This window comes from Centropristis striata, chromosome 17, assembly GCF_030273125.1.
Source record: "Centropristis striata isolate RG_2023a ecotype Rhode Island chromosome 17, C.striata_1.0, whole genome shotgun sequence".
NCBI classification, from domain to species: Eukaryota; Metazoa; Chordata; class Actinopteri; order Perciformes; family Serranidae; genus Centropristis; species Centropristis striata.
The window spans coordinates 4793913-4818248 of NC_081533.1; the positions used below are offsets into that span (position 1 = coordinate 4793913).

The 24336-nt window shown below is 34.7% G+C and overlaps 1 protein-coding gene across 2 annotated transcripts in view; it reads left to right on the forward strand.

The window, feature by feature from the left end:
• Positions 1-6049: 6049 nt before the first annotated feature.
• stim2b (stromal interaction molecule 2b) overlaps positions 6050-24336 on the forward strand; it is an 86974-nt gene continuing 68687 nt past the window's right edge. For both annotated transcript variants that reach the window (XM_059354709.1, XM_059354710.1), the window contains exon 1: positions 6050-6539. In XM_059354709.1, the coding sequence (XP_059210692.1) occupies positions 6407-6539 (133 nt within the window). In that variant the 5' untranslated portion in view covers positions 6050-6406. The remainder of the gene's footprint in view (positions 6540-24336) is intronic.

Below are 24336 nucleotides of genomic sequence, written 5' to 3' on the forward strand. Positions count from 1 at the left end.
AATAATTTAAAAATAAATGAAATAAATAAAGATAAAAATAAACAACTATGTATGTTTAGTGTATAAAATTAATAAATAAAAATAAATTCCATTGAATATAAATCGACTTTGTAATGTTAGTGAACTGCTACAGTCTACTGAAAACTAACTTATTAAATTGATCAAAAAATGATAAATAAAAATAACTTAGATAAAAAATGAAGATCAACTATGAAAAAATAATGATTTAGATAAATGAATAAAACAAATAATATGTTGTATACATTTAAATAATAACAATTAAAAATACATTTAATAAATATAAGGAAAAAAACTAACTATTTTCAATGCATAAAATTCATAAATAAGAATTAATTTGATTAAATAATAAATAAAACAAATAATATGTTGTATATACGTATACATTTAAATAATAACAATTACATAATAAATTACACAATACACAATTACATAAATACATTTAATAAATATAGAAAAAAAACACAAACTATGTTCAATGCATAAAATGAATAAATAAGAATTAATTTGATTAAATAGAAATGAATTTTGTAATGCAAGTGAACTGACAGTCGACTGAAAACTACTAAACATATATTTAATGTATTAAAAAATAAATAATACATTTGATGAAATAAGATTGATGTTGTGACGTTATCGAAAATAACTAAAGATGTATTGAACCTTTTGGTAAACTATATCCAACTTATTCCAGTCAGCTACTCAGACAATCTCAATTTGAGCAAAACTAAGAATAAATTCAAAAAATAAAATACAATAAAAATAATAGAACAAATTGCTTCCACTGCTAACGAAGTTGAAGTTCATTTCTTTCAGTGTTTTCTCAGCAGCACGTGTCAGAGTCAAGTAGTTCAGTATGCAGCAATGTAGAAATGAAGCCAAACAAGCACAACAAGTCTGACAGACATGCATCAGTCTGAATGACATCACTGACAGCTGACACCAACTGACATCAGCTGATGCATCGCAAAAGTATGTCAAGAAAACATTTAGAAAGTTGGGCAGGTCACAAGAAGGCAGGATGCTAACCAGCACAGCTGAACATGGAATAAATAAGACATATGTAATTTAATTTAAAGCTGGAGGCTGTAATAAGGTCTACAGGCCATGTACACTCTCAGAAATAACGGGCTGAATTTGTACTTTTGAGCATGGGTCTCAAACCTGTGGCCCACTGGCCAATTGCGGCCATCGTGACGATATTCTGTGGCCCCCACCTTGATATGAAAGTTTAATGTGAGTTTTATATGAATGGCACTTTACCGTGTTGTGTGTGGAAGGTCCCTTTAATTACTTTTTTTTGGTAATTTTGTGTCTTTTTTTGGTAATTTTGTGTCTTTTTTTAATAATTTTGTCTTTTTGAGTAATTTTGTGTCTTTTTTGGTAATTTTGTGTCTTTTTTAATAATTTTGTGTCTTTTTTGGTAATTTTGTGTCTTTTTAAATAATTTTGTGTCTTTTTTGGTAATTCTGTGTCTTTTTTTGGTCATTTTTTATACTGCCTCCAGTGGCCCCCAGATAATTTGAGTTTGAGACCCCTGCTTTAGGGGAACAACTTGTCACTGGGGCAGTACCCTTTAAGGTACAGCTGTTGTACCCTTGTTATTGGCTTACAATAATACGTACATATATGTATCTTTTTACCCCTCAAAAAGATATCTATATAGCAGAAATAGGGCTACAGTCCAAATCAATTTCCATCCCCCAAGGTACAATCCACAACAATGCACCCTAGGCCAAAAAGTTGCATACATCACATGTTCCCAAGCCAATGTCAACAGTTGTACCTTAGAGGGTTCTGCCCCAGTGACAGGCCGTTGTACCCCTAAAGGTGCAAATTCAGCCCATTACTTCTAAGAGTGTAGCCTCATTTATACTGATCCAACTGTTGGAGCAGATGGGACAGATGTGTGTTTAATGTCATCTAACCTCATTTATGAATGAGCAAACAGACTAGAGTCAGTGTTACTAGCCACATATGTGATGAATCATACCTTTAACCCTCTGGAGTCTCCAAAAGCTCCAAATCATCCAGACTTCTTCATGACATCCAGAGTAGAAAACAAAGCAGCGTGGAGCCCTGCTGTAAATTTACCTCTAAAGTTCTTTTTGTGTCTTTTTTTGTTCATTTTGAGTCTTTTTTGTCATTTTGTGTCATTTTGTGTTCATTTTGTGTCTTTTTTTGATGATGTCATCACTCTAGCCTCCCCATAGGGTAACATTGGGGAGATCTTTTGGCGTGTTTTTGTCTTTTTGTGTCTTTTTTTGTTCATTTTGGGGTTTTTTTTGTTCATTTTCAGTCTTTTTGTCATTTTGTGTTGATTTGTTTATTTTGTGACTATTTGTTTACAGTGCAGTAACTTAACATATTTCATGCTCAAATGCATGTATAACAGTATAAATAGGAATACAAAAGGTTTGAAGCAAATAAAAAATAACCACTTACTGTGATTTCTTTTTTTTTCAGTACAAGAACAGCAGACCAACATTAATTGCAAGAACTAATTTTGTGCATTTTTACACTGCACTTTTAAGATTTCATCCTCAAATGCATGTAGTTGTACTGAGGGCCACTTCAAGTGAGGGTGAGGGCCGTATGCGGCCCCCGGGCCTCCAGTTGCCCATCTCCTGATCTAGCCAGACGAGTCCAGCTTCTCATGTGAACTTGGGTCCTCGCTGCATTCTAACAAAATCATATTAATAACTGCTCATTCTGACCTGTTAGTTATGTTGGTAGGCTGATTTAGACTTCAATTAAGGCTGTTTTATCTTCGTTGTAAGGCTCAAAATAGGTTTTGTGGCTCCATTCCGACATTTTTAGAGACTCTTTTTTTGGCCAACAATGGCTCTTTGTTCGTAAAGGTTGCCATCTCCTGCATGTTCTGCTGGTACGACAAAACTAGTGGTGCAAGCATGAGAGTGGTAGTAAAGTATAATAATATACAGTATATATATTGCAATCATTAAACATATATATGTATACACACACATATGTGCAATGTGTGTAAACAGAACTAAACTGCAGCATCACTATAAGATAAGATAAGATATGACAGAACTTTATTAATCCCAAAGGAAATTCTGGCTCCAGATTGCTCCAAATTACAAAAACAATTACAAAAACAATCATAATATAGGATAATATAAGATAAACAATGAATAAAATATGTAACAATAAGAATATATAATAGAATATAAATATAATTATATATATATATAAATAAGAAAATAAATTAAATATATAAAATAGCAGTATTATTGTCAATGTCAAATATATAGATGTTATTTTTTTATAGAAATATAACTATATACAATACCATAATATATAAATGATATAAATATTAAAGATAATAAAATATATAAAATAAAAAATAAAAAATAAAATATAATATAATATATATAAAAATATAATATAAAAAATAAATAAATAAATGAATAAATAATGATCTGAAGGCCTGTATTTAGCAAAAATATTCAGGCATATTTTTCACTCAATACCAGTATATATAATATAATATATATATATATATATATATATATATATATATATATATATATATATATATATATATATATATATAGTTATATATATATATATAGTTATATTTATAATATATATATATATATATATAATAAAAATAAAATATATGAAATTGCAATATTATTGTCAATTAATGTCAAATTTACAAAAAATAAATAACTAATAAATAAATAAATAATGATCTGCAGGCCTGTATTAACCAAAAATATTCAGGCATATTCTTCACTCAATACCAGTAGCAAATATTTATTCTGACTCTTGGGGAATAAACTGCTGTGCGATATTGATATATACATATGAAATATTTACTTACAAACTATTCAAGAACAGCTTTAATGTCTTTGGTGTGTTTATTTTGGGCTTTTTATAATAACGTGGCTGTTATATTTCCCGCGCTGTGCATCTTCAAAAGTGAAGAGGAAAGAAAAAAAGAAAAAGCTGCTGTCTGGATCAGCCAATCAGCTGCTGCCATGTTGGGACACAGCAGCCAATGGGAGCGCTCAGCCGGGAGACAAACTTGCATGGCCCGGAGTGGGAAGTGGAGAACAATGAAGCGGTCATCATCATCATCATCATCATCATGGGTAAATCATCATCCTCCCACGCGTCACCATGACTGAAAACAACAACAACATTAAAAAAAATAAATAATAATAAGTGGAAGTTAGTGAGGAGGATTCCCGGTGAGCGGAGCCAGGCTGCAGGGAGCTGTGGATAGAAACCAAAACCATAAACCCGGGGAGCCGGTAGAAACCCCGCTGAACACACACACACACACACACACACACACACACACACACACACTGAGTGAAATGCAGTAACCGTCACTGCACAATAAACTGCACCTTCACCTTGTTTATATACAGCGCACATATTGTTGATGAACATAATGTATCACCTTCATTTGCACTACTGGAAATACATAGAATAAATAAAATAAAAAAAAATAATTAAAAAAAATTATATATATATATATATATATATATATATATATACACACACACACACACACACACACACATATATACTATCACTATATATATATAATAAAATAATAATTAAAAAAATAATAATATTAAAATAATAAAAATAATAATTAATAAAAAATATATAAAATAGCAGTATTATTGTCAATTAATGTCAAATTTACAAAAAATAAATAACTCATAAATAAATAACCATTACCATATATATACATATATATAGATGCTATCTGCATTTCACTGCTTTGTACTTGTGACATGTGCAATGCCAATAAGGTTGAATCTAATCTAATATACAAAAAGGTAGAGAAACCCCTCTGCATGCCTGTAAAAAAGGTAGAGAAACCCCTCTGCATGTCCTAAAAAAGGTAGAGAAACCCCTCTGCATGCCCGTAAAAAAGGTAGAGAAACCCCTCTGCATGTCCTAAAAAAGGTAGAGAAACCCCTCTGCATGCCCGTAAAAAAGGTAGAGAAACCCCTCTGCATGTCCTAAAAAAGGTAGAGAAACCCCTCTGCATGTCCTAAAAAAGGTAGAGAAACCCCTCTGCATGTCCTAAAAAAGGTAGAGAAACCCCTCTGCATGCCCGTAAAAAAGGTAGAGAAACCCCTCTGCAAGTCCTAAAAAAGGTAGAGAAACCTTTCTGAATGCCTTTAAAAAGGTAGAGAAACCTTTCTGAATGCCCTAAAAAAGGTAGAGAAACCCCTCTGCATGCCCTAAAAAAAAAAAACAAACGTGTCTGATCCACGCGGCAGCAGCAGTAGTCGTGGCCACATTAAACCCCAGTGTCTCCCCCCCCCCCCCCCCCTCCCTCTCTCCTCCTCCTGATGTCAAACCATTTTGCATAGTGACTTCCGCCCCGCTCCTCCTCCTCCTCCTCCTCCTCCCTCCCTCCCTCCGTCTGCATCGGCCGGCGAGCAGCTGATATGACCGGGAGGAGAAACAGTATCGCAGCCCGTGAAAAGCCGTGAAAAGCTGACTTAAAAACTTCATCTGGGAAGTAGGCGGATGTCGTGCGCGGTCGATATAGGTCGCGGAAGGATTAGAGGAAACGGAGGAAGAAGAAGAAGTGTTTTTTGATGCGATGGGATTTGCTACTTTGGTGTGAAGAGGCGGACCTATGAGACGCTGCGAGTTCAATATGCTGAAGCTGTCCCCGGTGTTTGTATACTGTACGTGGAAGTACAGAGACTCTTTTCTTCCAACTCACGGGCCTACGTGAGGATTTATTACACCACTTGATATTATTTCTCGCTCTCGGATATCCACGGAGGCAATTTTTTTTTTCTCTTTTGAGCAGGGAATTCCTTCAGACAGGGCTGTGCATGTGCTCTGCTGTCTACATCCACTACGCGCTGTGTCGTTTTTTATTTATTTCTTATAGCTGATACATATTTTTTTAAATTAAAGACTAGATATGGGGGACTGGCTTGTCGTAGCTCGCAGCAGTCACCCCTCTGAAACAGACAGAAAAGCCATTAGAGGCTATTAGAGGCTTTTTTTTTTTTTTTTTTTTTTGAACCGGGTCTTATTTCAAAGTAGTTTGGCTTGTCGTTGACCCACGATGAACTATTATTTTGTTATTTGTGACAGCAATGACTGCTCCTGTTGTAGCTGTTAGCAGGTAAAACTGCGGGATTTATTTTATTTTTTTATCATTTATCCCTTTTTCCCTCAGGTGTCTCTTTTGCTCGTGGCACCATTTCTTCTGCTTAAAAAAAAAGACTATTTATTTTTTTATTTTTTGACTGGCTGGCTGTTTTTTTTTTGTTTTTTTCCCGGGATTGCCCCAGTCATCCCCCTCCAGCTGCCAGTCCCACCGATACCAATACTCGCTTTTTCTCCTCATTTCTCCCTCCCCACCACCATGAGTTACATCCACAAGGTATTGAATGTTTTGCTACGTGGACTCGTCATCTATGCGGTACTGGGCTTGGAGTGCACTTACTCGAATGATCTAGCCAGCCACTCGTCTGATGCTGCAAATGTAGCCGCCACAGGTAAGCAGCGCAGTCCATGTCGGATACAAGTGTCTCCATGTCCACTGTTACCCCTCTCCCCTTCCTCCTCCTCCTCCTCCTCCGCCTCCTCTTCTCCTCCTTCTCCTTCTTGCTCCCTGGTGGCTTTCTCGAAAGGGAAATCCGAGGAATGTCCTGCGCATGGGGGCTTCATGGAAAGTGATGCATTCAATGTCGACATGCAGTCACCTTTTCTCCCTCTGCACATTGCTGAGGAATGCATGACATGACAGGAATGCAGATCCTCTCTGAGGGTCTTTTTACTGTAATGGTGCCCTTCATGTGCCACCAAGGATGCTGTGGAGGGCATGAAGGCAAAAAAAATAATCTCTCCTGCCACATGCCATCACACTGTACAATCACAAATAACAGTCTGGTTCAGTACATACAGTCGCTATAAGCACTTTATGTGTTCTTTATGCACACTGTTCATTGCACCTTATTTGTTTCACAGCACCAAAATTTTAATACTGCATATTCATATTTATTCTGCACTGGAATACTATTCCTTAATACATACTCCTTCTTTAGACAATTTATTTTTTATTGTATTTTTATATTTTATTGCTTGAAGTATGCCTAGGTTGTTCTTTTTATTTAATTGTGTTGTTATTGTCTCTGTGTGTAATGCTGCTGCTACACTGTAATGGGATAAATAAAGTCTATCTATCTATCTATCTATCTATCTATCTATCTATCTATCTATCTATCTATCTATCTATCTATCTATCTATCTGTCTATCTAGATAAACAATAGCTACTCAATAAAACTGAGGCAACAGATTGCACACAATATTATTTATTAAATCTAACTACGTTACAAGTTGAGTTAATAACTTAACAGGAAGTGCCTGTCGATTAAAAACCTAGTAATTCTATTGTGTTGGGTTCATTCAAAATCCTCTTGATTTAGAATTACATACATATAAAGATTATATTTAATGTGATAAAAATAAGTAGATTCTATCTCAAACATTTTTATATTAAAGTTACTTAAACAACTGCCTCAAAATCAAGGACGCCTTTATATTTAATACATTTTATCAACTATATTAAGTAAATCTATCTATCTATCTATCTATCTATCTATCTATCTATCTATCTATCTATCTATCTATCTATCTATCTATCTATCTATGCATAATAACACATGCAGCGTAGTAAGGCACATTAAATCCTCCTCCTCCACTCTCTGTTTACATCAGTTGTGCTGATCGGGGCTCTGAAGGCCACAGGTGACCCTCGTCTCAAATCGTGATATTGACATAACCTAATGAGAGGAGGATTTCCATCTATTTGCATGTGCTTTCACCAGGCGCTATTGATTCGTTTAGCACATGGCAGCTGCCAAATTAAATAAAAGCTCCATGCATGCATGGTGAGGGAGAAAAAAAATCTTTATTTTTTATGTTTAATGGGTTAAAAGGCGTCTAGCTGAAGCTAATTTGCAGGAATTTAGGTTGTAACAACAAAAGGATAAAAGCATCAGAATATAAAGGAGGTCCAGGTGCATGCAATCTGAATTAGCATAAATCTATTCCAATATTAGTACATGTCCTTATGTAAATGTTCATATGCACATGACTTATAGGTAACATTGTATATATATTAAATTATAAATTATATATATAATATATTGCATATGATGTTATTTATTATGTGCAATTATTTTTGTTTTTAAAAATATAATAATATATTTTTGTTATATTCAAATTTTTTTTATGTCTTACTAGTCTCATTTTACTGTATTTTATTGTACTTCTGGAGCAACCTGGCACAAGAGTTTCCTCCGGGATTATTACAATTTTATCTAATTTTATCATATATTATATTCTTGTTTTTAAATATTTTTCACCAGGCTGTATGTTGCACATGGCAGCTGTCAAATTAAATAAAAGCTCCATGCATGCATGGTGAGGGAGAAAAAAAATCTTTATTTTTTATGTTTAATGGGTTAAAAGGCGTCTAGCTGAAGCTAATTTGCAGGAATTTAGGTTGTAACAACAAAAGGATAAAAGCATCAGAATATAAAGGAGGTCCAGGTGCATGCAATCTGTATTAGCATAAATCTATTCCAATATTAGTACATGTCCTTATGTAAATGTTCATATGCACATGACTTATAGGTAACATTGTATATATATTAAATTATAAATTATATATATAATATATTGCATATGATGTTATTTATTATGTGCAATTATTTTTGTTTTTAAAAATATAATAATATATTTTTGTTATATTCAAATTTTTTTTATGTCTTACTAGTCTCATTTTACTGTATTTTATTGTACTTCTGGAGCAACCTGGCACAAGAGTTTCCTCCGGGATTATTACAATTTTATCTAATTTTATCATATATTATATTCTTGTTTTTAAATATTTTTCACCAGGCTGTATGTTGCACATGGCAGCTGTCAAATTAAATAAAAGCTCCATGCATGCATGGTGAGGGAGAAAAACAATCTTTATTTTTTATGTTTAATGGGTTAAAAGGCGTCTAGCTGAAGCTAATTTGCAGGAATTTAGGTCGTAACAACAAAAGGATAAAAGCATCAGAATATAAAGGAGGTCCAGGTGCATGCAATCTGAATTAGCATAAATCTATTCCAATATTAGTACTTGTCCTCATGTAAATGTTCATATGCATATGCATTAAATTATAAATTATATATTTAATATATTGCATATGATATTATTTCTTATGTGCAATTATTTTTGTTTTTAATAATATAATTATAATAATATATTTTTGTTATATTACATTTTTTTTATGTCTTACTAGTCTCATTTTACTGTATTTTATTGTACTTCTGGAGCAACCTGGCACAAGAGTTTCCTCCAGGGATTATTACAATTTTATCTAATTTTATCATATATTATATTCTTGTTTTTAAATATTTTTCACTAGGTGACATTCAATTATAAATTATATATATCATATATTGCATATATTATTTATTATGTGCAATTATTTAGTTTTTAATAATATGATATAATACTACTACTACTAATAATAATAATAACAATGATAATAATATATTTTTGTTATCATATTACATATTTTTTATTCATTTATCTAGTTGTTCTTATTTTACTGTATTTTATTGTACTTTTGGAGCAACCTGGCACAAGAGTTTCCTCCGGGATTATTACAATTTTATCTCATTTTATCATATATTATATTCTTGTTTTTAAATATTTTTTTAAAGTTCAAAATAGTGAGAGTCATGCAGGTAATTGGGGCACTCAACTGCCGTAACCCCACCTCATACTACCAGCACTAATAACAGTAACAATTATTATTATTATTATTATTAACTCTCTGAACCCCAACAAGCTGTTTCAGGGCAATTTTTTGCTCTTTTGACGTTTTACTCACTGTGACCTTTTATTTCACTGTAATCTATAATTCCTGCAGCTCTGTAATCAGCACAATCATGGCTAGAAGTGGAAACAACCCAAAAAGTCTCTTGTGCAACAACACAGTTATAATGATGAAAGAAAGAAAGAACAAAAGTTGAATTTCTCTGACCAATTATTTTTTAAATATTGGAATTGAATGGAAATTATATATGCAACAATTTTCCAAGTGCCTACAAGTGTCATGCATATTGGAAAAAAGGGTCTAAACATGATATACATATTGAACTATTTGCATTTTTGCAACCTCTACTTATAGACAAAAAGTTAGCAAAAAGTATTATATCATAATATACCTGAACCCTCTGAACATTTCAGGGTGTTTTTGCTCTTTTTACATTTTACTCACTGTGGCCTTTTTGTCACTGTGATATATAAATCTATAAGTCCTGCAGCTCTATGGAATCAGCACAATCAAGGCTAGAAGTGGGAAAACCCCAAAAATGCATTTTGTGCAGAATGACACAATTATTAATTAATTAAAACATTTAAAAAAACTTTTTTTCCCCTTTTTCTTATTTTTCAACACTCAATATTATTGATATGTTTGGTTGGTAGTATTGCCATCGTTATTTATTTATTGTTTGTTATGCTACACTACCATTTAATCTTCTCTGTTGCTGTTGCTATTATTGCCCAATTGATGCTTTAAACTAAATGGAAAAAACAATACAAAAATGATCACAAAAAAACATAAAAAAAGGCAAAAAAAGTCTTATTTCTCTGATTTAAAAAAAAAAATGGGAACAAATAGGAATTTATATAAACAACACTTTTCCAAGTGCCCACAAGTGTCATAAATATTGGGAAAAAGAATTGGGTCTCCACATGTTATACATGTTGAATTATTTGCATTTTTACAGCCTCTCCTGTCTCCTGTCTCCTCTCAGCTCTGTGTAAACAGCCTCTCCTGTCCTCTCCTCTCAGCTCTGTGTAAACAGCCTCTCCTGTCCTCTCCTCTCAGCTCTGTGTAAACAGATTTTCAGTGAATATTTGTCACGTGACCGAGAATCAATCATGTCTTCACAGTGTCTCTGAGGAGCAGAATTTAATGTTGTTTTTTTAAACAGGATCTAGTTATTTTATCTATTTTAAGCTTTGTCTTTTTCTAACTGATCTGTTCTAGATCACCTGACTTTAAACTCTCTGAATGAAGTCATGCTGGTGTGTTAGAGATGGTTGTTCTTATGTGACTGTAAAAGGTGGATTACTTCCTGTTAATTGTCACTGAGGTTGTGGAACTAATTGATTTGATCCACTCAGTCATGTGTTGCTGTATGGACCTGCAGAGATTTATTTATTGTTTTATGCTTTAAGCCTTTTGTTTCATGTATTGGACAGTTTCTTAGAACTCTGCTCGCTCTGTTAGCAAGGCTCCAAACACGAGCTAGGATTTAAAGGAGTAGTTCTACATTTAGGGGAATTATTTGTGTTTTTACGAATGCATGTTATGTGTTAATTTGTGGGGATTAGCGGTGTTGGTAGGGTTTGCTGTTTCTTCTTGTTTTCGGTCTTTTTGCTCAACCAAAGACTGACTTGCTACTTCCAGGTCGACTACTGGTGGTTCATTTACATTGTTCATATTAGTGAAAGCTGCAAACTTGTTTTTTTTCAGTTTCATTTCCAGCTGTAACTGTAATCTTTAACGACATATAGCTAAACACGCTTGTCTCACCTTGTCTAACCTTGTCTCACCTTATTTTATATGCTGCTAGTTGTTGTATTTTTAGGTAAACTCAAGCTTCATTTTTTTAAAATCTGTGGTGTTTGCTGGGGTTTTCTACCAGGAAGTTATCCAATCCACTCCACTTTATTTATAGAGCACAATTTTCGCAAAAATAAGGTTTCCAAAGTACTGCACAAACAATAAATAGATAACACAATACAAAGAGATGTAGTAAACAATAGAACAGTAAAATGCAGTAAGATAAAATACATTTAAAAATAGGATAAAAATAAATAAAATAAAATGTAAAATGTACTGCCTGCACAAAATAAAATATGCATGTATATAAATGAAAACAAAAAATCATAAAATCAACACTCTACGTGTAATTGTAAACAAACATGATAATTGGTTCTATAAGCTAACTGCTAACTCTCTGTAAGAAAGCAAATATGTACATTTTCAAAAAACAAATCTAAAACTCCCAAAACATTCATTTAACCCTCTAACCCCAACAAGCAGTTTCAGGGCGGGTTTTTTTTGTGCTCTCTTTATATTTTACTCACTGTGGCCTTTTATATCATGAAATCATAAAGTTCTGCAGCTCTGTGGAATCAGCACAATCATGGCTAGAAGTGGGAACAACTCAAAAATGTCTTTTGTGTGGAATAAACACAATTATAATGACATAAATCATAAAAAATGAAAACGCAAGTTGAATTTGTCTGCTAAAATGTTAATCTAAAAAAATATATCTAAAATGGAATTTATATAAACATTTTTTCCAAGTGCATATGCATGCATATTGGTAAAGACAATTGTGTCTCCACATGTTATACATATTGAACTATTAGCATTTTATAGTCTCTCCTGTCCTCTCCTCTCAGCTCTGTGTAAACAGCCTCTCCTGTCCTCTCCTCTCAGCTCTGTGTAAACAGATTCTCAGTGAATATTTGTCACGTTACCGTTGGTCTCAGCAGAATCAATCATGTCGTCAGTGTCTCTGTGGAGAATTTAATGTTTTTAACAGGGTCTAGTTATTACAACTCTTTATTTTTGGCAATGTTTTAAACGAGACGTGTAGAATAAAGTGATTTTGACAGAAATCTCACAATTTTAAGCTTTGTTTTGGTGACTTTTTCTAACGAAAACTATTCTAACATATGATCTGTTCAAGGACTGTCAGAAAGTTAAAATTCTGACGAAAATGTCTGTTTTTACAGTTTCTTTCTAAGACAAACGGTGTACTTTTTTCAGTCTTTTAAAGAAACCATACTTTTCCATACATGGGGTTCAGAGGGTTAAACTGACCAGATGCATGCTGTGACTTTCATCAGAGAATAAAAATGAGTTATCATGAGATGACACAGTTGACCACCCTTGAATAGAAGCACTGGTTATGATTCCCGCTCCATATATGACCACCTTTTATCCTGTGATTGAAATTAACTGCTGAACCCCCTGATGAAGGCCACCAAATGCCACTTAAAGTCAAATTGCATAAAAGGTGTTAGGTCTAAAAACCAGATAAAAACAGTAAATCTGAGGGAAATGATCTTGCTGCATGGACAGATAATTTCACTTGACAAGATTTCTTGAATTAAAATTATTTAATCTAGAAATAAGCATGTTGAACGCTTAAAATAAGAAATTAACTCTTAAAACAAGATAAATTATCTAAGTAGCAGCTAGGGTTGTCAAAAGTATCGATACTCCAAAAAGTATTGATACTAAAATATTGTATCCGGATACGATACTCATTTTAAAAAGTATCGATTATTTTTTTTATCAAGCTTGCCTAATATTGTGCACAGCATACAACCTCAAAATATTGTTCTAATTGTTATTGTTTATTGTATTTATTTATTTTTTGCACTACCTTAGACCTGAAGCTTGTTATCATAGTTGCAGTTTCTTTTTGCACAACTGTTTTTTATTATAAATATTTAACCTGTGGTTCTGTTCATTTTTACATGTTGCATTTTTCTTGTTGTTAAAAATATTTCTGTTAGATTTTGGGGTCTTTGTTTTTATCCTTGTGGTATCGAAAATGGTATCGAGTATCGAATATTTTCCTGAGTATCGGTATCAAGTTGAACATGTTAGTATCGTAACAACCCTACATTTAAGTAGCAGCACAAACATCATGCAATATTCACTAAAGCAGCTGTTCATCTATAAAGGAAGATGCATATTCAGGAGATACATGAACACACACACACACACACACACACACACACACACAGACTTGTGTTTTCCTCGCCTGACGCCAACATCAGCTAAAAGGCAGCTGACCTTTCCACAGAGCCGGCTGGGAACTCTGCTGTCATGTTTACTGACTGAATGAAGTCATCCAGAGATCTTCATTGTTGTCATGGGGAGACGTCGTCTGTCTTCACACTGTGGTTGTGTTCTCCTTATTAATCAATATATTATATATCCCTGGTTCATTTTCAGGAGCTGCTTAACACTTGTAAACAGACAGTCATGAATGTTTAACAGCTGTCTGGGACATGGTTTATTACCTTAATGGACAGGCAGGGCTGAATGTGTCAGATCAGGGGTTTTCTCCTAGATTTGCCACTTTTAATCTCATAAATCTGTGAAAATATATCTAAAATGGAATTTATATAAACATTTTCCAAGTGTCATGCATATTGATAAAGACGATTGTGTCTCCACATATTATACATACTGAACTATTTGCATTTTACAGCCTCTCCTGTCCTCTCCTCTCAGCTCTGTGTAAACAGCCTGTCCTGTCCTCTCCTCTCAGCTCTGTGTAAACAGCCTGTCCTGTCCTCTCCTCTCAGCTCTGTGTAAACAGATTTTCAGTGAATATTTGTCACGTGACATCTCAGCAGAATCAATCATGTCTTCACAGTGTCTCTGAGGAGCAGAATTTAATGTTTTTAACAGGATCTAGTTGTTAAAAACACTTTATTTTTGGCGGCGTTTTAAACGAGACGTGTAGAATAAAGTGATTTTGACAGAAATATCACAATTTTAAGCTGTTGTTTTGGTGACTTTTTCTTACCAAAACTATTCTAACATATGTTCAAAGACTGTCAGAAAGTTAAAATTCTGACTACAATGCCTGTTTTTACAGTTTCTTTAAGACAAACGGTTTACTTTTTTTCTCCTAGATTTGCCAATTTAAATTTCATAAATTTGTGACTTTCATACTTGGCCCTAATTGGCAAAATTTAGATGATTAGAGGATGGCCAAAGAATCATAAGACATAATAAGGTTTTTTTTTCATCCATCCATTCTCGTCCGCTTATCCGGGGCCGGGTCGCGGGGGCAGCAGGCTAAGCAGGGCCACAATGTCCAGCTCCTCCTGGGGGAGGTTTGTTTTGTTTTTTTTACGTTAAAATTTAAATTTATCATTGATGTATGCCCAATCAATTTGTTTTCTTCAATTGTAAAAAATTTGGTTTATAAACAGCTCTAAAACATTTTTAAAAAACATTTTAGTCAACTTAAATGTGCATCATAGCTTTGAAAGTCTGTGACGCCTTAACCTCTAACTTTAGCCAATTTCAAGTCTAGTTTTGAGTTTCCCTCACCAGGATAGCTTTCCTCAGATATTTCTCAGGAGTCTCGCCTCTTATTTGCACTTCTGTCCTCAAAAAAAACATCTTACTAACTGCTCATTGTGTCCTATTGGCTAATAAGGCTTCAATTAAGGCTGTTTTATTTTTGTTGTAAGGCAAAATAAAATTGTGGCTCCATTCTGACATTTTTTCTCTGCAGACCCGTGTGTTAGATGATTAGATGTTAGATGATTAGATGTTAGAAGAACATAAATATATAGACGAGGCTTCAGCTGAAACTTTCTTCTGTCAATGTTTGCAGTCGAACTATTGTGCAAACAGCGCAACGTGCCAAAACAGTCACAAAATACACTTAAAGTTAACATTTAAATGTAGCTTTAAGGGAGTTCTTGTGAAAAGTCACTGCTAATATTTGCAGTGACGCCTTCAGGGAGATGTTTTACTACTTGCACTGCAAATCATTTGGTTCTTACAAAGATAAAAACAACAACAACAACAACCTTATATTTAGAAGTGTTAAATAGCATTTAATCTTGGTTTTAAGGTGTGACATATTCAAAACACATCAACTTTAAAGCAGGTGGAAGAGACTGCCTCTTTGTGTTGGTTTGTCAACCCTTTGAGCCCCAAAATGTGTTTTCTTCAAAAGATCGCCATAAATAAAGCGTTTATCGTAGAAACTGTAAAAATAGGCAGTTTTTAACTTTAATTTTGAACTTTCCGACAGTTCTTGAATGGATCATTAGTGATGAAATTTCCATTAGAAAAAGTAATCAAAACAAATCTTTTTCTGTCAAAATTTCTCTATTGTGATATACACGTCTCATTTAAAATAAAGCGTTTCTATTCACTGAAAATCTGTTTTTACACAGAGCTGAGAGGAGAGGACAGGAGAGGCTGTTTACACAGAACTGAGAGGAGAGGACAGGAGAGGCTGTTTACACAGAGCTGAGAGGAGAGGACAGGAGAGGCTGTTTACACAGAACTGAGAGGAGAGGACAGGAGACACTGTTTACACAGAGCTGAGAGGCGAGGACAGTGGTTGTACATAGAGGTTGTAAAAATACAAATAGTTCAATATGTATAGATTTGGAGACCCAGTTTTTGAGTTCAAATCTTATAAAATCATAGCAAGGGATGTGTTTTTATGATTGTTGCTTATTTAGTCATGGATAGTTTTTTATATTTTGTAAAGAAAAATCCTTTTTTGTGGCAAGAGTGCAGGTATGTTAAGAGATGGAGAGGTCTCTACCTGATAAAGGTAACACAAAGTAGTAGTCATCATTGCTGTGGTCACGTGACAAATATTCACTGAAAATCTGTTTACACAGAGCTGAGAGGAGAGGACAGGAGAGGCTGTTTACACAGAGCTGAGAGGAGAGGACAGAAGAGGCTGTTTACACAGAGCTGAGAGGAGAGGACAGGAGAGGCTGTAAGAAGAGATTGTAAAAATGCAAATAATGTATAACATTTGGAGACCCAATTCTTTTTATAATATATAAAATATTAATGACACTTGTGGGCACTTGGAAAATTGTTGATTGTATAAATTCTTATTTATTCCAATTTTTAAAAATAATTAATCAGAGAAATAAAACTTTTTAAACTATTTTTTTGTTGCTTTTTTCTGATTTATGTCGGCACAAAAGACATTTTTTGTTTTTTTCCCCTTCTAGCCACAGTTGTGCTGATTCCATAGAGCTGAAGGACTTTTATATTTTTTCTATATTTTATATAGGGGGAATTCGGGTAATGTGGGACACTTTTTGCAATTTTGACTTTGTTAAATTTTTCTAAATTTAAAAATATTTAATGTAATTTCAGTCACATGACACCCATGGTAGACCAATAGTAAAGGTTTTGATGACTATATTTACTTTAAGCAGGAAATAAACCAGCCAAACCTTAAGTGTCCCACATTACCCGAATCCACCCTATTGCAGCGAAATACAAGGCCACAGTGAATAAAATGTAAAAAAAAAAACGCCCTGAAACGGCTTGTTGGGGTTCAGAGGGTTCAGATGTGATATTTTACTGTTTGCTGACTTCCTGTCTGTTCTCCACTTGAACTAGTGTTTCTGTAGCTTGTATCATTATTGCTAAGACAGCATTGCTTTACTGGTATGATTCATCTATGACTAGCAACACTTACTCAAGGATGTTTGCACATTTAGAAATGAGGTTATAATGTGAATTACTAATTCTGCCTGCAGTTATATTTGCACACACACACATACAGATATTTCCTGCTCTTGGTACTATTGTAATTGAGGCTAAAGACACAAGGCGGTTGTTTTTGAAGCAGTTTAGGGTTCAAAGCTGCCATTTAGCATGCTGCGAGTGGTGAGGGGTGAGGGGTGGGACCTGGAGGGGGGCTTGGGTTTAACATTTGGTGGGTCGGGCCGCTCCCTTGTGATTTGGGATCTTCAAAAGATCAGGCCCGTTTTTAAGGCTTTAGGAGAAGCGGGGGATTTTGTTTCAGAAGTAAAGCAAAGGATGGTGTGCAATTTGTAGCAGGAGTTCCCTGCCCGCTCTGAAACGTGAAGGAATTTGGATATAAAATGTTACATTTAAACACAGATACGGCTTAAGTTTAACCCTTTTTAGGGATTATAGTCTTAGTACAAGTTAATAGCAGTGAATCAGCCAACATCTTTACTGTAACCTATATGAATTTAAAAGCAGAGACTTAACCCTCTGAATCTTTGGCTATTATGTCTGTTAAAAAATCTGTTAAAAATCTTCACCATGCCATGTTGGTGTCAGTTATTTTAGTGCAACCTCACCTTTATGTCCTGATAATTAATTTTTAAATTTGACTTACTTGATCAAAATGTTGAACCCAAAAGAAACAAAGGAAACATAAAATCTGATCTTGAAAATTATGTTTCAAAATACAGAATTTTAAATGTTGCACATATAACAAATAACAGGTAAAATAAGGATAATATCTAGTTCAATATTTTATACTTAATATTAGGGCCGGGACTAAATAATTAGAGGCTTTGTAATTATTTAATCGAAATGAATCGCATTTTAATCGCATATAAATATTTGACCTGAGAACAGTGAGAAGTATTTTTTTTCACATGGATTTTTAGTATACCATTGAATAATGACTGAATACATAAGCTTAAGCAACAAAAATATTGTTTATTTTTGTTCAAGTCCAACAGACCAGTGCAATTTTTGCCATTTTTGCTAGTCCACGCTAGCTAGCACACTAGCCGCTAGCTGCTATATGTTTAGCATTGAGGTGATACTTGAGGCTGGATGTGCTGCTATGGTGATATGTGAATTCCTTGTTGCCTAGCAACCCAACCATGCTCTTATGGACGCTTCCATCCGTTGGTTTTTAGTAACTAAATGTCCCATCATCCACGGGGCCAACCAAAGGTCTCATCAGCTTCTTCCTTCATGTTCACTGTGGTTTGTTGTTGTCTCAACTCATCAACGCTAGTTGGTGCTCCAGTATAATCGGTCCGCCTGAAACTCATCCAGTGAGAAACGTTCCGCCGTGCAAAAATAAGTGCGATTAAAATGCGTCAATTTTTTTACCGCGTTAATTTTTGTGTAATTAATTAATCTTAATTAACTCGCCCTACTAAATATTTTTCACATTATCTCCGGTTTTACTTGGCCGAATATCATCAAAAAAAATTCTGGCATGGAGTTTCAAGCCAGAACTTTAGAGGGAAGCTGACGAAAGACTCCATGTTGCTTTATTTTTATGTCTTCGCGTCATGAAGAAGTCATGTGCAGGTGGTTACATGGACTCCAGAGGGTTAATAGCAGTGAATCCTGCAAAAGCAACCAGCTTCCATCAGCCAACATCTTTTTTTGTAACCTCTATGAATTTTAAAAGCAGAGAATTAACAGATTATCTGGTCCATTTGTGTGCTTCCAGGACCTTCCTTTGTCTTGGAAGGAACATAAAGCGACGTCATAATTGATTATGGTGCCTCATGTGATTTTGAATTGAATGTCACAGTGTGGAGTTGTTTTCATGCCGGTGTTAAACTGATTTCACAGCCTGTTCCAGCTGAAGCCACGTGAATGTTTCAGGTCTAACCTACAAAACTTGTTCCTCATTGTGTTCCTTTATAATCGCCCAGGGTTCCTCCTTTATTATCATTTTAATTGCATGCACTGCAGTTTTCTTTTGGGTGCAAATTCTGAGTAAACAATAGGAATCATAAATCATCTATAGACTAGGGTTGTCACGATACTAATATTTTCAACTCGATCCCGATACTCAGGAAAATATTCGATTTTCGATACCACGAGGATAAAAACAAAGACCCCAAAATTTAACAGAAATATTTTTATTAACAAGAAAAATGCAACATGTAAAAATGAACAGAACAGAATATTTTCTCTTAGGTTATCAAGTTTACTGATATACTGTATGTTTTATGTGGTAATTATGTTTGATGTTTGTTTGTGTCTAGTTTTAGTTTTTTATGTTATTTAATGTGTTAAAGTTCTTATTTATTATTTATTATTTATTTATTTATTTAATTATGTAGGTTGGTTTTGTTATTTTGTTGTTGTTGTTCTTTTTCTTTCTTTTTCTGTCTACTTTACTGTGTTTGTCCATTGGTGACTTATGTTGTGTTTTGTTTAAATTAATAATAAAAATAAATAAATAAATAAATAAATAAAAATAACAGAACCACAGGTTAAATATTTATAATAAAAAACAGTTGTGCAAAAAAGAAACTGCAACTATGATAACAAGCTTCAGATACTCGATACTTTGGAAATGAGTATCGTATCCTCAAATTACCTGGGGCCGCTAGAGGCAGTATCAAGATTACTAAAAAAAGACACAAAATGACCAAAAAAGACACAAAATGACCAGAAAAAGACACAAAATAACTGAAAAAACGCTAAATTAGTTACAAAAGACACAAAATTATTTTTTAAAAAGACCCAAAATGACCCAAAATTATTTAAAAAGACACAAGAGGACTAAAAAAGACACAAAATGACCAAAAAAATCTGGATACAACGTTTTAGTATCGATACTTTTGACAGCCCTTCTCTCTACACCTTGAGGGAGAAATTTCAGCAAAGCATGCAAAAAAAACAAGAAGAGAAAGTTGTTGTTGTGCTGGAGACGCTTGAGTGGCAGTGTGAACGTGGTCTTCCCCCGTTTTAATGGTGTATTTAGCTCGTTTGGCGTTTCAACAAACAAACCCTCCCCTCCCACTGCAAGGAACATCCAGTTCTCAAGTAATGTGCCTGCTGCTGGATGATAGTTGTCTCAGATACAGGAGCCCCATTTAGCATGAGCTTTACATAACTTACAGATGCAGGAACTGGCTGCTGTAGGTTAAATTACACACAGTCAAAAGCAGTAAAGCAAACACCAGTAGATCTCTCTCTCGCTCCACTTGTCACGTTCGGTACATGATGTATAACTCAGTCAGAGACTGTCCGAGTTTGGAGAGTTATTTCTGTGTTTATAGAGCTAAATCAGTGGTGACGTTGGCTATCTCAGAGCTAAAGGGGCTGCATTAATCCTTAGAAGTCTAAGCATTCACATTACTGAACCCTTTTGAGTTTGGGGCTATTTTGTCGGTTTTTGACTTCTTTTCATTCTGCCTGTATATAAACCACTTAAACATCTTTACCATGACATGTTGGTATCATTGTTTTCAGGTCAACCTCACCTTTATGACCTGATTAAGTTTTCATTTTGACTTACTGGTTCAACATTTTGAACACACTCAAGCACAAGCGCAAGCACACTCAAACACACCAAAACATAATAAAAATACAAAAAACACACAAAAATGACAAAAAACACACATAAAACACATAAAACATGAAAAACAAACCAAAAAAACACACACAAAATGGCAAAAAACACATACAAGCACACTCAAAACACACCTAAAACATAACAAAAATACAAAAAAACACACAAAAATGACAAAAAACACACATAAAACACATAAAACATGAAAAACAAACCAAAAACACACACAAAATTACAAAAAACACTTACAAGCACACTCAAAACACACCAAAAACATAATAAAAATACAAAAACCCACAAAAAAACAGTAAACACAAAATATTGCTTTACAAATGCTTAATGCACAAAGCTGAATTAGAAAAATCTCTGCAAAAAAAGTAAAATCACATTACTACACTTGGTTGAGGTGTTTTTTTTTTTATACCTTTGCTAAAAAAGAGTTGATGCATTAAATGTGACATGGAAACTTGTGTAAAAGCCAAAACTGTAGAGTTGAGCTGACAGCAGGAACATGCTGCTGGACGTTTTTACGTTGTGACGTCATGAAGAAGTCAAAGTGCTCCGGTTCTTTCTGGACTCCAGAGGGTTAATAAAGGGATTTGTTTGGAAAGGAGTTTCAACATTTGCCTATCTCACCAGCGCTGCTTAAGTACTGCAGGAATTTGCATTTAGTGATCGTTCCGTGTCTGCTGGTCGGCCGAGTTCTGTCAGAGAGACACAGTCGTTTGAGGGAAACCAGGCCTTCTGACTGTCTGTCTGTCTGTCTGTCCGTCCGACTGACTGACTGTCTGTCTGTCTGTCTGTCTGTCTGACTGACTGTCTGTCTGTCTGTCTGACTGTCTGTCTGTCCATCCGTCCGACTGACTGTCTGTCTGACTGTCTGTCTGTCTGCCTGACTGTCTGTCTGTCTGCCTGTCTGTCTGACTGTCTGACTGTCTGACTGTCTGTCTGTCTGTCTGTCTGTCTGACTGACTGACTGACTGTCTGTCTGTCTGTCTGACTGTCTGCCTGTCTGTCTGACTGTCTGACTGTCTGTCTGACTGTCTGTCTGTCTGTCTGTCTGTCTGACTGTCTGTCTGTCTGTCTGTCTGTCTGTCTGTCTGTCCGTCCGACTGACTGTCTGTCTGTCTGTCTGTCTGTCTGTCTGTCTGACTGACTGTCTGTCTGTCTGTCTGACTGTCTGTCTGTCCATCCGTCCGACTGACTGTCTGTCTGACTGTCTGTCTGTCTGTCTGTCTGTCTGTCTGTCTGTCTGTCTGTCTGTCTGACTGACTGACTGTCTGTCTGTCTGTCTGTCTGTCTGTCTGTCTGACTGTCTGTCTGTCTGTCTGTCTGTCTGTCTGTCTGTCTGACTGTCTGTCTGACTGTCTGTCTGTCTGTCTGTCTGTCTGTCTGACTGTCTGTCTGTCTGTCTGTCTGTCTGTCTGACTGTCTGTCTGTCTGTCTGTCTGTCTGACTGTCTGTCTGACTGTCTGTCTGTCTGTCTGTCTGTCTGTCTGGTGTTGGAGCCTCAGAGGGAGTGTTGTGTTCGCTCCGGGGGCTAAAAGTGACAGAGTGTCAGAGTGGACGTGGAGCGAGTCATAATGTCCCGGTTCTGTCCCGGAGAACAGCTCAACAGGTCATTTCCTTTCCCCCGACTAGAACACACTGTTCAGACGGGGTTCCTCATGAGCCAATTAAAGAAAAGAAAAAGTCCCAAAGTCTTTAAGACTGAGCTGAATGCCTTTTAAACTAAACTGACTGACTGATTTCTGAATATTTGCACACTTGCAATAAAGGTTCTCTCAGCTCAGCTGAAAAGCCCTAAAACGGTTCATAGCTTTAGGTTTTTCAGCTCATTTTGGCTTTGGAGCAAGGGGTCTCAAACTCAAATTACCTGGGGGCCGCTGGAGGCAGTATCAAAATGACCAAAAAAAGACACAAAATGACCAATAAAATACACAAAATGACTGAAAAAAACACTAAATTAGTTATAAAATACACAAAATTACAAAAAAAGACACAAAATTACCACAAAAAAACACAGAATTACCAAAAAAAGACAAAATTATTTTTCAAAAAGACACAAAAATGACCCAAAATGACCAAAAAAATGAAACAAAATTACTGAAAAAAACACATGAAATTACCAAAAAAGACACAGAATTATTTTTAAAAAAGACACAAAATGACCAAAAAGACACAAAATTATTTAAAAAAAAGACACAAACTGACCAAAAAAATGACACAAAATTACTAAAAAACACACAAAATTATTAAACAAAGACACTAAATTACCAAAAAAAGACACAAAAGTATTTAAAAAAGACACAAAATTATTTTAAAAAGACACAAAATTACCAAAACAAGACAGTTCGCTGCAGGTGAGGATGCAGTCTGAACCGAAGGAAGGACGAGAACCAAAACAGAGAGAATCCTGGTGAATGTGATAATGAGCATCAGACAGGATCTAATGGTTTGGTGATCTACGTGGTCTAATGATGAAGTAAAGACTGTCAGACGATCACAGAACACACACACAGTCAACAAAGTCTTTTTAGAGACAGGATGAAGGCTCATCAGTTCAATGCCACAGAAATGGATTAAAACTCAGCCAACAAATTATTTTTTCAAATGATTATTTTTCATTAAAGTCCTTGTCTTGCTTCTACAAAGTGTCAGCTCCGTCCCTCTCATATTCTGTCCAACAGACGAAGGACATTTGTTCACAATGCGTGGTGCTTAATAAAACACAGTGTGAAGGAAAGCAAGCCAAATGAAAAATGTTGCAACTTCACCACTGAACCACTGAGTCCACCAGACTTTATATGTAAATGGTAAATGGACCTGCACTTATTTCTTTGTCATTTTGTGTCTTTTGTTGTATCATTTTAGTTATTTTGTATCTTTTTGGGGAAATTTTGTGTCTTTTGTTGTGTCTTTTTTAGTTATTTTGTATCTTTTTTTTAGTCTTTTTGTGTCTTTTTTTTGGTCATTTTGTGTCTGTTTTTGGTCATTTTGTGTCTTTTTTTAGTTATTTTGTATCTTTTTTTAGTCTTTTTGTGTCTTTTTTTGGTCATTTTGTGTCTTTTTAAGTCCTTTAGTCCAACATAAAATGTGATTTTGAATCTTTTTTTTAACTTTCTAAACACTATCATGCTCAAAAAAGAATTTTAAATGTTGCAAATGTGAACAAAGGTGTCAAATCTAACATATAAGAGGGTTCCATCCAGTTCTATCATTTGATACTAAATCTATTTGAGCTTGTCTCCAGTTTTACTTGGTATATCATCATCAAACTGAAACTGGCCTCATGGAGTTTACAGCCAGAACTTTAGAGGTAAATTTACAGTAGGGCTCCACGCTGCTTTGTTTTCTAGTCTGAT